The sequence below is a fragment of the Diabrotica virgifera genome, chromosome 2, assembly GCF_917563875.1.
Source record: "Diabrotica virgifera virgifera chromosome 2, PGI_DIABVI_V3a".
Taxonomy (NCBI): Eukaryota; Metazoa; Arthropoda; class Insecta; order Coleoptera; family Chrysomelidae; genus Diabrotica; species Diabrotica virgifera.
The window spans coordinates 74,541,850-74,557,838 of NC_065444.1; the positions used below are offsets into that span (position 1 = coordinate 74,541,850).

The 15,989-nt window shown below is 31.2% G+C and overlaps 3 protein-coding genes across 4 annotated transcripts in view; 1 reads left to right on the forward strand and 2 right to left on the reverse strand.

Moving 5' to 3' along the window:
- Window positions 1–15,989, reverse strand: part of LOC114329493 (venom carboxylesterase-6) — a 337,686-nt gene that overhangs the window by 221,714 nt on the left and 99,983 nt on the right. The window lies entirely within an intron of this gene.
- Window positions 1–15,989, reverse strand: part of LOC126880100 (juvenile hormone esterase-like) — an 88,462-nt gene that overhangs the window by 22,075 nt on the left and 50,398 nt on the right. Inside the window, exon 9 of one of the 2 annotated variants that reach the window (XM_050643793.1) lies at window positions 12,800–12,929. The exons of the other annotated variant lie outside the window; for it this stretch is intronic. Within the exon in view, the coding sequence (XP_050499750.1) occupies window positions 12,800–12,929 (130 nt within the window). The remainder of the gene's footprint in view (window positions 1–12,799; window positions 12,930–15,989) is intronic. 2 annotated transcript variants of the gene reach the window in all.
- LOC114342824 (nuclear envelope integral membrane protein 1) overlaps window positions 10,621–15,989 on the forward strand; it is a 112,669-nt gene continuing 107,300 nt past the window's right edge. Inside the window, exon 1 of the mRNA XM_050643796.1 lies at window positions 10,621–10,639. The gene's annotated coding sequence lies outside the window, so the exon portion shown is untranslated. The remainder of the gene's footprint in view (window positions 10,640–15,989) is intronic.

Below are 15,989 nucleotides of genomic sequence, written 5' to 3' on the forward strand. Positions count from 1 at the left end.
CCCCTTTATCGGCCACGCAGCGTTCCATCCCTGGAGATTGTACTTAGTTACCTCATGACCTACTTATTCCCAAATTTTGGTGCATTGTCTCGATCATGAGCGTCACAAAAAAAATAATAAAAACGGCGAATTTGACCCCTTATAACTACCCTCATGCCCAACTCTGGTTTCCGGCTCTGAGCATTTTACTTAGCTATGTCATGGTCTACTTATTCCCAAATTTTGGTGTACTCCCTCAATCACGAACGTCGCAAAAAAATCCCTTATATTTTTTCTATTCACCCCTGCCCCACCCCTTTGTCAGCCACGCAGCGTGCCACCCCTGGAGATTTTACTTAGTTACGTCATGACCTACTTATTCCCAAATTTTGGTGCACTCTCTCGATCATGAGCGTCACAAATAAAAATAATAAAAACGGCGATTTTGACCCCTTATAACTACCGTCATCCCCAACTCTGGTTTCCGGCTCTGGAGATTTTACTTAGTAATGTCATTATCTGCTTATTCCCAAATTTTGGTCCACTATCTCAATCAGGAACGTCGCAAAAAACCCTTTATATTTTTTATATTCACCCCTACCCCCACCCCTTTGTCGGCCACGCAGCGTTCCGCCCCTAGAGGTTTTACTTAGTTACGTCATGACCTACTTATTCCCAAATTTTGGTGCACTATCTCGGTCATGAGCGTCATAAAAAAAATAATAAAATCCGCGACTTTGACCCCTTATAACTACCCTCGGCCCAACTCTGGTTTCCGGCCGTTGGTGAAAGTCATGTACACAACTAATTCAACATATCCCCGTGTAGTTTTTCCATATTACTTATCACGCACAAAATCCGCGTCTATCTCTCCGACTATTAGTGTACACATTAATTTTGAAGTTTCGGTCAAAGATTGATCGTTTTTGAAGTTATACTTTTTTAGGCACGATTGAGAGTAAAATTTCATAATACTGCGCGCATGCGCACACAGACAATATGGCGTTTAGTTGCTAAATCTTTCAAGTTATGTACAGTCCGTCTAATTTACTTACCGTTGCACGTCATTATCTACGCCAGAGATCTAAGTTGACATAGTTGCCAAAGTATAAAAAAATCTTGAATCCATTTTAAATCAAATAGATCACATAATTATTGTAAACGTGGATTATACAACAAAACAAATTAATATTCAATGTAATTAAATAAAAACTTAAGAGGATCGGTACGTATTTTCGGCTGCAATGCTATTCAAATGGAGATTCATTTTTTTCGAATCCTGAGAAAACTAATAAGTATTTTTGAAATATTTAAACGCAGAATGAAAGATTACGTTATTGGCGAGGGCCGAAAGTCCCTGAGAACTTCTATAATGTTTATTTTAATAAGTTACAGGGGTGAAAAACTAAGAGAAAATTTAGTGTGATTTTTAATTTCAAATATCTCATTCAAAATAAACTTTTTATTTATTCTAAGGGACTTTCGGCCCTCGGTAATAATTTAGTCTTTCATTCTGCGTTTAAATTTTCAAAAATATTTATTGGTTTTTTCAGGATTCGAAAAAAATGAACACAATACCGTGGTAATATTTTCCAAATCTATCTTTGTCTTACAACGCACTCAGCCGAATATAATATTGTCAGCATATTGTCAGTCAGACACTGACAATCAGTGACAATTTTAAATATTTGACATTGCATCGGGAATATTTTCAGTTATTGATTAAATATTATTGATATGTAGTGTATTTGATAAATAATTGATTTAAGACGTGAACTTAATAAACAGTTATTTATTGTGTATTATTTGTGGAAGGTCCAAGCAGAGAATACATCAGGATAATATATTCTGTGATCCAAGTATTTTGTTATTAAAGATGTTCAAAATCGTAAGCGTTCCATAATAACAATATATTATTAAAAAATCACTTTAACCCTTTTCCTCTTTTCTCGATTGAGTATTAGTTTTTGTTGTACAAATAAATTATTACAATCACTGAATACATAGTTAGTAAAAAAATTATCACATTTATTAACTGAATCAATAATTTGCAATTATAAAAATAACAGTTATCCAGGAGGATCGGTACGTATTTTCGGCTGCAATGCTATTCAAATGGGGATTCATTTTTTTCGAATCCTGAGAAAACTAATAAGTATTTTTGAAATATTTAAACGCAGAATGAAAGATTACGTTATTGGCGAGGGCCGAAAGTCCCTGAGAACTTCTATAATGTTTATTTTAATAAGTTACAGGGGTGAAAAACTAAGAGAAAATTTAGTGTGATTTTTAATTTCAAATATCTCATTCAAAATAAACTTTTTATTTATTCTAAGGGACTTTCGGCCCTCGGTAATAATTTAGTCTTTCATTCTGCGTTTAAATTTTTCAAAAATATTTATTGGTTTTTTCAGGATTCGAAAAAAATGAACACAATACCGTGGTAATATTTTCCAAATCTATCTTTGTCTTACAACGTACTCAGCCGAATATAATATTGTCAGCATATTGTCAGTCAGACACTGACAATCAGTGACAATTTTAAATATTTGACATTGCATCGGGAGTATTTTCAGTAATGTTTACATATCCATACCAGTGTGAATTTTACTAGAAGTAATTTGCCGTGTAAAGACAGAAAAATTAGGGATACCCGTAAAATATTTGCGAATTATGTACCCATAGCCTTAAGAAATAGAGAACAAGAATTAAGTTATAATCTTTTAAGATTTGCAGTGCAAGCGTTTTTGCACTGCATTGTTAATAATTATTAAAAAACGGCTCCGAACTCTTGGGAGAAGCCGATAGGTATCTTTGTATAGGTCTACAATAACAACTAAAAAAGTTGTCAGATACCTGGATTATTCCAAGTCGTGATAAAATTAGGTGAAATTTATATTTTTATAGTAGATGATCTTTTTATAGTAAAGTAAATAATAGAAAGAGTAAATATAATAAAACAGATACTTATAGTAAAGAATATAAACAAATATGAAGTGTCATCACCGCAACTGTCAAATAAATGTTACCAATTTATTCTAAAATGTCACCTTCGTTCGATTACAGTTACAGTGTGTTCCGAACAAATGTGCTTCATAAAAACGCTTTATAATCCATTTATACAAATTAAATGAAACATATTATTGTGCATTTCTTTAGGTTAACATTAATAGAAATCTTCAAATATTATTTCTACGCGTATATAATAAAATATGTGTAGTGGCTGTAATTCCAGTGTACTCGGCATAATGATTCTAAAAAAGAACACACCTACCGCCAAATATTTCGTGTTGGTATCATGCGACGTCACACGCTATGACGCGGATGACGTGCAACGGTTAATAAATTAGACGAAGTATATAAATATATCAGTGCAAGAAAAGGTGTGAAAAGAATATATTGTGTTTTTAGTAAATATATTTATTATAATTTTTGTGTCTTTGGATTTGTCTTCCTCAGGAGTAAGATGAGTATTATTAAAACATTTTATTGTATATTTATTATACTTCACCTTGTCTGTTTGTTACCGTGAATTATCATTAGGTACGTCCGAACCAATATAGACACAGTTTTCGTGGCGTGATTGGTATAGCATTCGGCCAGAGATCGAGAGGTCTTGAGTTCAAATCCGGAACAATCTATACTTTTTTTATTTTTTTGAAAGCAGTAAGCACAAAATTAGTTTGGTGTTTAAAAAAAATTAAAACAAGCTGTTTAAAGTATATTTATTTTTAAGAAATCATATAATAGAAGTATAACTTCTTACGTGCGTACAAAGTACACACACATTTTTTTTTTAAATGTAAATGTTGTGTTTATGTTTAAGTAAATTCAAAAATACATATAATCTATCAGTGGCGTAACAAACTCCGTCGGGGCCCTCCCGCAGAATTTGAAATGGGGCCCCTTTTAACCCGGGAGCAGTCGCATCGTTAGAAAAAATCCAACTTTTTATCATTTTCCGTGATAACTTAATGAAAAATTTTGCAACATAACTTTCCACTTGTAAGTGCCTCGAAGAAGATTGTAGTAATGCGTAGGATTTTTTTTTTAATTTTTTTAATTTCATTTTTATTTTTTTTTTGTGGAATTTATGGCTTTGGTGGGAACCAATTAGTTTTAAAATTGTTAGAAATAGATATTTTTAAACATAACAAGCAAACAAAAATATTATAAAATTAAAATTTGTTTTAAATTCGTATTGTTAGATTTTGTTCTACGCGCGACTGCTTACGTGACAGAAGTGAGCGCGACTGCTCTTGCGTTAAACAATTACTAAATACGACTTATTTAACAAAACTTTTTATAATTTCATTAAGAAACGTACTATAATTAATAAACAGCATATCAAAAAGTTCTACTCCAAAAGTGGATGCTTAATATTTTATTAAACAAATTAACTGCGAAATTAGTTTTTTTTAATATACACGAAAATATAAATTTTATAAAAAACTGACTCGACCATTGAAAATTCAGAAAATGTTACATAACAAAAAAATTAAAAGTTTTTCTAAAATTACATCTACAGCTTCTATATTTTTTTATTTATAACGCTCGAGTCACCCTTCCCACAAACATTGGCAGTGACGCACTGTATGTCAGCGTTCGTCGTAGCGAGCAATTGAGTTAATTTAACATTAGTTTAAAAAATTAGAAAATCTACGGTTTCGTTTTGATTTAAATCTGTCTCCTGCCGAATCGAGTCGACATTCATTTCATTACTTTTTAACTAATTAATCAAATTAAATTTTACAATTTGGCAATGAAAGAAGAACGTTAACGATATCTTATAGTTATATCACAAAGAAAAAAAAATGATGTGCATAAGTACCGTGTGGGTGTAAAATGTGGTACTAATATAATTTTACCTATATAAATCTGAAACTTACACAAATTATTTTTTAAACATCGTACTAAACCGTGTTTTATTAAAAAAATATATCAAAACTTTTATTCAAATAATACAACGTCCCAAAAAATGTAATTTTTGAAAACTTCGTAGTTTTACAGAATAATTACCACTTTTAACTGGATATTACTTAAATGTAAACGCCTATATTACAATTGTATTGGTGTTTTTTTAAAGCCTAAGGTGTAATCTTTAAAATGTAATTATTTTACTTTGAAAATTAAATAAACAACTTCTTTTGTTGTTTTCTGTACAACTTACCTACAATACATTTAATATCCAGCTTTAAAAATAGTAAATGTTAAAACAATTCTTTCTTGATTTCAGTGTGTCTCCGTAGCTTGGAACCTATGGGAAACTTTTTTATTACATATCTATATTACGAAAAAAAGTTATTTTTCATGAAATGCTCTGCATGGTATAAAACCTAAGTTGCAATAATCAGATATTAAATTTTATTGATTTTATACGAGGTATATCAAAAAATATTAATTTCGCTCAATAGTACCTACAGTAGGAAAAATGAAAGAATACCCATGAACGAACATATAAAACACGCTGTATTTTCCTGTCGCCGTGTCACACAAAAAATTGTCCAGCGCAAGTACATGTAAGAATTATTATTACATGTACTTGCGTTGGACAATTTTCTTTGTGACACGGTGACAGGAAAATACAGCGTGTTTTATATGTTCGTTCATGGGTATTCTTTCATTTTTCCGACTGTATACTACCTTTATATTTTACAATATTGAAAAATTTTATTATAAAAAGTTGTTCGCAATTAAAACTATGTTTAAATATGCAATTATACCATTCCAGTTGATATATTGTGAACTATAAAGGTACTTAACTCTTAGAGAGAAATTCATATTTTTCGACACACCTCGTATAAAGTTGGTAAAATGTGATATACATATTACGATTGAATCTTCGTTTTGAGATAATGCAGAGCAGAGCTTTTTATAAAGAATCTGATAAGAATTTTATAAAGAATTTTTTCGTAAAATTAAAAAATTAATAATAAAATAGTTATTATAATTGTAATAAAATGATGTTGGTTATCGGTAATTTGAGAAATATTTGGAAAAATTATTTTTTTATTTAAAAGAATGTAATTAAATATTAAAATTAAAATCGTATATTGTTAAATATAAAAGTACTTTATCCTTGAGTTAAATTCCTATTTTTTGACTTACCTCGTATAAAATTGATAAGCTTTGATATCTGATGGTTTATCTGGCTTATTTTTTATCTCAGATTTAAGACCATTCAGAGCATTTCATGAAGAATAACTTTTTTCGTAAAATTGATAATAAAAATGTTTCCCATATGGTTCGAAGCCACGCAGATATACTGTATGAGTGCTCAAAAAAATTTATTTTGAATTTTCAAATTGTAATGTCTGACAGGGCCGTAACTACCATTGGGGCAACCGGGGCAGTGCCTCGGGGCCCCCGGCGAAGAGGGCACCGCGATTGTAATCGCGTTATATGTACTGCCTATAGGCAATATAACGCGATTAAAAACCTACATTATAGCCGAAGAATGTAAGGAACATTATATGTAGTATATTTTTTATGAAAACAGAAAAGATGCTATATATTGATGGTAAATATTTAGCTTAAAATAATGTGATTTCAAATTTTTTTTTGTGTTGGTCAACTAAAATAGCAATATGTAGATAGGTACAGGAAACTTCATTCATGGAGTACATTAAAATGCGTTTTCAAGTGGTTAAATATCAATTTTCCCGGACTCCTTCTGCTTGGTGATTAACCCCAGACCCCCCGGTAGGGGGCCCCCAGATCACGTTTGCCCCGAGGCCCTCAGCATCGTACTTATGGCCCTGATTTAATGACATATTCGAATTCAGCATAATCAAAAAGCAAATAGAAACATTTTTGAACAAAGTAAAATGATGAATTCACCGATATCTTTTAAAATTATTTAATATAAAACAGTTTTATTGTTTAAAGAATTAATAAACAATTAGAGGCATCTGTGAGTAGAACGTTTCACTTTAAGATAAGACATATGAACTAACAAAAAATGTTTTAGAAAAATATAAGCTTGTTTGATTTTTTCCGAAACCGAAACAATGCAAGTTTTTCTACATTGACTCCCCTAAAGCGTAAGTGTTATAATTTCCTTATCTTACCGTTTATCTGTTGAGAGATTGTCCAATGACTACACAAGAAAAGTCGTCAATAATTGTTAAATAAATGCGTACCAAACTGATGCAACTATAACCGTAAAACAACACAAACATAAATAACATTTAATGCAAACAACCAATATGAAATTACTGGCGATAATATTGTATCGAAATACTAAAAGTAGGTAAAGAACAGAGAGAAAGAAAACCCATTTTTAGACTTAAAAATATTGTTCTTAAATTCGGCAAATTGCAATTCTAATATCTTTTAATAATCACGTACAAAGCATTATATAGTTTATTGTCGCTGCCATAAAATTTCGGTAGGCCGGAAGGGATTAAGTTTCTAGATATTATGAGATGATTCACTTGGCAAATACGTCTAGTTAGAAATTTTTACGTTTTTAAATTTAAACAGACAACATAAAAATAATATAACAATAACAGATTTTTACATAATATCAGATGACAAGATGGGGCCCTTTAGCGATTGGGGCCCCCCCGCAAGCTTCATGCTGCGGGGCCCTCTGTTACGCCCCTGTAATCTATAGGTATAAAATCTCTATAAGGCATAAAATATTTCCAAGAATAAAAAACACGATTCACTGCTTCAAATACCCTAACGCTTTGTATAAAAACACAATACTGAAAATTCTACAAAATTCAAAATTCAATTCGTATCGATTGTCAAATGGTTCGGACTGCAAGTTAATAAAAATAAATCTCATTTTACAATGTCTTAACACTGGCTGAGCAATAAAAAAAGGTATCTATGTACCGCTGTTTAGTACACTAACGCTTCGAATAACAACAGATTTAAACAATTCAACAAAATTCAATTTATGAATTGTCAATGGTCCCAACTGCAAGTTAATAGATAAATAAATATTATTTTATATGACAACACGGTCTTGGCAATAAAAAAAGGTATAAATGTTAAAATAGTTATTTTTCTACAACCACTATTCAAAGTGCACTTTTCTGCACGGTTTTATGTTAGCAAACTTGATATTTTCTCACAGTATAAGATATTTGACATTAGTGTGCAGAAAAGTGACGTTTCTGTGCCGCAAAGTGACGTTACTGTGCCGCAAAGTTCTTTTCTGCACAGTTGACTACCTCATTCTGAGTAACGTTATATTTTGTTTACATCCGTGGACTACCGCATTCTGAGTAACGTTATATTCTGTTTACATCCGTGGTTAAACTTTAGACAAATATATAACCTATAAGACAATTATTATATTTAACTATAGCATAGAAACTAAATTATGGATGTTACAACTGTTTTATTTTACAATTTTATTCTTATTAAACATTTTATAATTATCAAATAACCAATAAGGATTTAGCAACATGTGCAAGAGACGTCGAATGAAGTAGGTTTTGTGTAAATCCGTGACTGCATAAATATAATGTCAATAATGTGTAATAATTGTTTAAATTTAAACAAATTAAGGCAGTGCATTAATTTTTTAACTGATTTCTGTGCAATTTATTTAGGTATAAGGAATTTAAATTGATTAGTAGGTATTAATTAAATACAGTTTAAAATTTATCACATAGGTACCTATTATAATTAATCGTCGTTTGGAAATTGTGATTTTTATTTTTAGGAAAAACTGTGCTTGTAGAAAAAGTATAGTGTGAAACACGTGCAGAAAGGTAATTTCTCACTCGTTTGAATTGCGGCACTCGCTTGCGCTCGTACCGCAACTTTTCAAACTCGTGAGAAATTAGTACCTTTCTGCACTTGTTGCACAATATACTATTTCCTAACAAGTGCAGAAAGTCATACTTTTCCGCACGCGACTGCAGTTTGCCGAACGACGCGAAGCGGGAGTTCGGCAAGCAGTCGAGGGCAGAAAGAGACTTTCTGCAAGAGTTAGGAACAATATTTTTTCTACGAGTCTTGAAAAAATGACCAGATCTTAATCAATTAATTTAATTAATATGATTATTTCATTCATAGGAGATTCTGACCAATAGAAAGCTACAGAAATCTGAATTAAATCGATAATTTTTGATAATCTCCCGTCGTTAAGTATATTACGTCAGATGCCCTTCGTTGCTACGAAAAAATACATTCAGTGACATTAATGACAATTAATGTTTTAAAAATTATAAAAGTGATGACTTTCAATCGTCAAATATTTATAAAAACTGTGTGTTTAATGGTACTTACATAAATAAATTACAATAAAATTTTGGTTTTGAACAGTTTTATTCATGAAACAATCGCAACAAATTGCACTCGACTTCTGAAATTAATATAGAATTTTTGCTCTCGTGACACTTTGACATAATTTCACTCGCCTTCGGCTCGTGAAATTAAAACTGTCAAAGTGTCACTCGGGAAAAATTCAATAATTTCAGAGCTCTTGTGCAATTACTACTGAAAATACATACACAAATTAATTCTGTTACAAGGTTGTCAAAACCAAACTCTCAATATAATTAGTTAGCATGACGACGCCGACGATCTTGGTTTCCATGACGATGATTCAAAACGACTGTTATTGTCTACCGATTTGACTTTCGAATATTATGTCAAAATAATTTTATTTCATCGAATTGTCGCGTTAATTTCATTAAACAGGAACACAATAAGATAGATTTGAAATGAAATAGTAAATAATATCTAATTATTAGTTTATTGCATGTATTATAATTATTTTAAGGCCATATTAAAATATCTACACGCGTGCGGAAAAGTAAAACGCGTGCGGAAAAGTGAAACTTTCTAAACTAAAACGCGTGCGTGAAAGTAGAAAAAATATTTTACCGCTATTTAGATAGTTTTAGTTTTCCCCTGTTTAAAAACTCTGTATACTCCTATTTTTTATTGATATAATTTTAACTGCATTGGAATTAGAGTTATTGAATGGTAAAATAAATTTAGAGCAATAAAATGGAAAAAATATATTTAATGATAATTGAATTGATTATGTTGTAGCAATACACGTTTAACATAAAAATTTAAAAAAATACTAGCTTATTTATCTAGTGATAGCAAGAGGCATATCGCAATATTTTGTTTTGCATTAATAGACCAAATGACATAAATGGTAGTTGGTCTAGTAATGTATAACAGCTAAACTTCCTTACATTTTATTTTTTTTTGAAGTTATACTTCTTTACGCGCATAGGAGGGTGAATTTTAATAGGATTAAAACCTTTGATCCCGGCGCAGTTGCATTACAACTTTGTTCTGATTGGATGTTCAAATGACATGACAAAAATTATCCAATATGGCAGCTGTATCACAGCTGTGGGACTGTGGTTTGGTTATGTATGGTGTATGGTTGTTGCGTTTTAAAATTTGTAGGAAGAGAAACAACAAACAAAAAGTTAGTTAATGGTTATACTGTCTTTTTAAATAGTTTTCATATTATATTTTTGGACTTATTAACATAGAAGAGATGATTGTTGCATGTCAATGTGAAAGCCCATCAAACTGTGACTAGTATGAGTGCCGCAAAATTACTGATAAAAAAACCTATTAGCTCGAAGGCGTAGATAACTGTGGATAACAACAATCAACCGGGACGATCTACGATCTCGCTTATTCAAAGCTAAAGAATCTTACACTGGTAAGTGTTTTAAAAATAGTAGATCAAATTTTGTTATGATATTGTCAAATTGTGAAACGTCAAAATATTTATATTTCATTTATTAACATTAATATTAATAATACAACTTGCGCAATTTGAAAAATGTGGTTTAAAAGGTTTTTTATTATAATTTTGTGTCTTTGGATTTGTCTTCCTTGGGCGTAAAATAATAAAACATCTATTTTTATATTTCACTTGTCACCGTGATTAGTAAATATGTATATCTGACACGTTAATAGTATGTGCCTTGATGGTCTTGTTGGTAGAGCATTGGACCAGAGATTGAGAATTCGCGAGGTTGCGGGTTCAATTCCCAGATGATTCATACTTTTTTCGTTTTTTTTTTAATATTTGGCATTGTTAAGTTTTGGTTAAATTTTGGTAATTATTGTTAATTTTTTGTATTGTTACTGTTAAGTAGGTATATTTATTTCGTTGAAATTATATTATAATAGAAGTATAACTTCTTACGTGCGTACAAAGTACACACACATTCTTTTTTTCTAGTATATGGTAGGTGCGATTATATTAAAACTTTGCAACCAAAAAGAGTTATAGGTGATCATTCGTCTGTTAAAATTTTGTGCAAATATGTTTATAAATGCATTTTTAAGAAACGAAAAACTTTAAAGCCATTTATCTCAAAACTATGTTTTGGCGCTTGGTCGAGTTATGCATAACGCCGCCGTCCAATTATATTTATAATTACATATTATAAATTTATAATTTAGAATTAAAAATATTGTAAATAGATATTAAATACATAAAGTTTTGAAATTAATAATTTGTCATACTTTTAGTACTGGTATTATTTTTTAAATTAGCTAAATAAAGACATATACTTTCTAATCTAAGTATCAATTTATTGGTTTTTGTATTTAATGTCTTGATGGAATTTATAAATAGTTTCAAAATTTCACCTTGTATTATTCATAATAGACTCTACATTATACTTTAATATACTCTTTTGAGATGAGGTTGTTAAGGTAAAGTAGCTTCAAACATAAAAATTTAAAGGGTGATTCATTAAAATTAAAGATCTTAGACTATGCTATACTTGAGTGAATCACACTGTATATTTATATGTATAAAGCGTTCATTTGAATTTAAAAGTTGACGGGTCCCAGTATTTTTTATAATTTTCTAAAATAAAGACACAAACAATTTAATTTCATAAGTGGTTTCCATACTTTATAATTTCAAAATTTCGCCCTGCCCTATTCGTAATACACCCTACATGATATAGTGCGTTGCAATAAGGTTGTTAATCAGCTTTTAAAAATATAAAAATATACAGGGTGCTCCATTAAAAATAAAGCTTATGGACTTTGCTAAGCTTGCACGAATCACATTTCAATTTATCAAAAATGAATATCCATTTCCTATTTCGTTGCGTTTTTTTATTTAAATTTATGTTTAAAAAGTGCACATTTATAATATATAAAAATCGACGTGTTTCAGCGTTTTTTTATAATTTTTTGAAACAAGGACAGAAATAATTTTATTTCGTAAGTGCCTTTTACGCTGTATATTACATACAATATTTGGACATCTTGGATAATAGTGCACCCTATGTAACGCACAGCTGAATCTTATGTTTGTGCGTCACAGTGTTGCCATGCCATTTCTTTCATAATTTTCATAATAGAATAAGAACGTTTACTTCTCGGTCATTATACTAGGTAGAATGACAAATGAGGTGTCAAATGAAAGCTTATAATCCAAGGATAGTACTAAAGGTGAGAAATTAGACCTAGATTGTCTGTCCGTCTGTCTGTCTGACCGCGAATATAACTCCTCCGTCACTATATTTGGAGTTTCAAAACTACCTATTTTTAACACATTACACAATATTACAAGGTTTCTAGCAAGTTAAACTTCACAATGATTTAAAATAATCAAGTAAAAACCTATCTATACATAACATTAGAACATACCTACAATACACAAATGATACATTTCACACACAAACATATAATATCACAAAAAATCGTAATGTCATGGTATGAAAAAATAGAGGATACGGCAACGGTGTTACATGAGATGGTCGGATCCAATGCCAAAATCTACACAGACATATTAGGGTGTACTAATATCCAAGATGTCCCAATATGGACTTTATGCACTCAATTTACCTACCTGGAATATTTGGTCTATTCCCACCAATGGTTCCATGGTAAGAAAACTGATAGAAGTATACATCACTAAATTGTGACTGTAGTTGAGCGTGGCGGATTATACCTCTTGTAAAAGATGTATCACTGAAATACTGAAATATTGATATATTAATTAACATATAATTAATTAATGGTTTATTTAAAGTACGGAATTTTTCGGAAAAACCGATTTTTCGAATATTTCAAAACGAATCCTCACACCTTTTATTTTATTTTGTCAAAAAGGCGTCAACAATATTTCTATTTAAATGATTTTTTTACTTCTTATCCCATATAGGAGGATTAACCTGGACCTTTGCTCTTATTCCACGATAAGTCCAGTCGGGTTAAACGAATAACAGACCTAACCTTGCATTAGGAGCTGCCCCAAATTTTATTTCTCTAATCTTTAGGGAGGGTCAATATTAGTCAAAATTTAAAATCTAGATTGAATTTCACCGTTGCGTTAGCCGCCATCTTGATTTTAAACGAAAACCGTTTTTGCTCAATATCTCCGCCATTTTCAATTTTTTGACAAAAAGTGTAGAAACTAAAATTGTTGGAAATACGATTTTCTATAATTTCATTTATTATAATTTTTTTGTGCGGTCGATATTTTCCGAGTTATTGAGGGGAAAATAGTGACAGTTGGAGCATATTTATTGTATTATTGAATTATCTCGTTTATTGTTAGTTTTACAACAAATATGTACCTATACAAAAATGAAGAGAATTAAATTCTACACAATTTTGATTTGTCTCATTTTTTTGCTAAAATTAATATTTAAGGTAGTACGTATGCGTTAATGGCGCGAGCGTAAGACCGGATTGATTTTCTAGCAAATGTTTTTGTTCAATATATACGCCATTTTCAACTAAAATTGTTCAAAATATAATTTCCTACAATTTCCTTTTAACAATTTTTTTCATGCGGTTGATATTTTCCGAGTTACATGGGAAAATAGTAAAAAGTGGTGGGGGGAGCATAATTATTTAATTGAATTTTATTTGCGAGCTGCCCCAAATTTTATAATTCTATCCTTTAGGAGAGATCAATAGTAGTGTAAATTTAAAATCTCGACTGAATTCCGCGCTTGCATTAGCCGCCATATTGATTTTAAATGAGAACTGTTGTTGCTTAATATCTCCGCCATTTTCAACTTTTCGTTATAAATAGTGGGAAAGAAAATTGTTGGAAATGCAATTTCCTACAATTTCTTTGGCACAATTTTTTTATACGATCAATATTCTCCAAGTTAAGGGGGACAATAATGGAATCGGAGGGGAAGCATAATTATTGAATTGTCTCATTTATTATTAACTTTACGACATAATTGTACATAAACAAAAATAAAGAGAATTATATTTTATACAATTTTTGAAACTTCCAATGAAACATCAACCAAACTAAGTATATAAAAGACATAAAAAGACATTATATGCATTAAGTTCACTTAATTTTATTAAATAGCGGGTTTTATTGGTTGAATTTGTCTGTCGATATTTTAAGTTTTATGTCAGCTAAAATATCGTGATGTTTCAACATTTTTTTTTTAATTTTGGACCCTGTTGGGGGGGGATTTCCCCATTTCCCCCCCTTGTAGACCCGCCACTGGTTCTCTTGGAAAATTGTAGTAAATCGTAATTGCAATAATTTTAGTTCCTACGCTTTTTGTCGAAAAGTTGAAAATGGCGGAGATATTGAACAAAAACTATTGCTACAAAATCAATCGGGTCTTACGCTCGCACATTTACCACATACGTACTACCTTAAATATTGATTTTATCAAAAAAATGAACGGCATCAAAATTGTACAAAATTTAATTCTCTTCATTTTTGTATAGGTATATATTTGTGGTAAAACTAATAATAAACGAGATAATTTAATAATTCAATAATTATGCTACAACTGTCACTATTTTCCCCTCATCACTCGGAAAATATCGACCGCACGAAAAAAATTATAATAAATTAAATTATAGAAAATCGCATTTTCAACAATTTCAGTTTCTACACTTTTTGTCAAAAAATTGAAAATGGCGGAGATATTGAGCAGAAACGGTTCTCGTTTAAAATCAAGATGGCGGCTAACGCAACGGTGGAATTCAGTCGAGATTTTAAATTTACACTAATATTGACCCTCCCTGAAGATTAGAAAAATAAAATTTGGGGCAGCTCCAAATGCAAGGTCAAATGCTATCCCCACTGGGCTAGATATCCATCAAGAATCATACTTTAAACCAGGGGTGGGCAAAAGTCGGCCCGCGGGTCGCATCCGGCCCTTTTGCTTACTTTATCCGGCCCGTTGAAAAATTCTTCTTTATCAAATTTCTTTGTCTAAATGCTTTAAAATGATACTTATAGCATTTATGACAAAAAATTTTTTGGACAGTGCAGGGAAATAACTCCACCAAAAAGATTGGCGGGTACACAACGTTCGTTCACAGTATAGTCTTCCGGCCCGGGAGACATTTTGAAAATGTCATTTTGGCCCGCGCTTAAAAGCATTTGCCCACCCCTGCATTAAACGAATAAAAATCATCATTTATCGGCGACAGGTGTCTGCTGAAACCGCACAATGGAAGGTTCAAGCGATAAACGTCTGTGTCTATGTAGGTGCATTTTGGCCTTCTCCTTCTTTAAGATCCATATTCTATCTAAGGTTGGAAATCATCATGGCAATGCGGACCCTGTTGACTGCCGCTTTAAATAGCTCTGCGCTACTGCATTCGAACCATTCAATTAAGTTCTTAAGTCAGGATATTCTTCGTCTTCTGTCTTCTTACATTTCGCTTTCCTAGGATTTCGCCTTGCGTAATAAGTTGTAATGAGTATTTTTGCCCTCTCATCACATGTCCAAAGTACTCAAGTTTTCGTCTTTTGATAGTTAATATTATTTCCGCTTTATTTCCTATTCTTCTAGTTACTTCCACGTTTGACACTCTTTGCATCCATGATATTCGTAGGATTCTTCTGTAACACCAAAATTCAATGGTGGCCAACTTATTCAGATGCAATTGTTTTAATTTCCACATTTCCAAGTCATAAAGAAGAGTAAAGAACACGTAACCGCGAAGCATCCTTGGGTGTAGTTCTAACCTTATATCCCGACAACAAAGAAACCTTTTAAGTTTAATTAATGATGCACGTGCTATTTCAATACGTGTCTTAA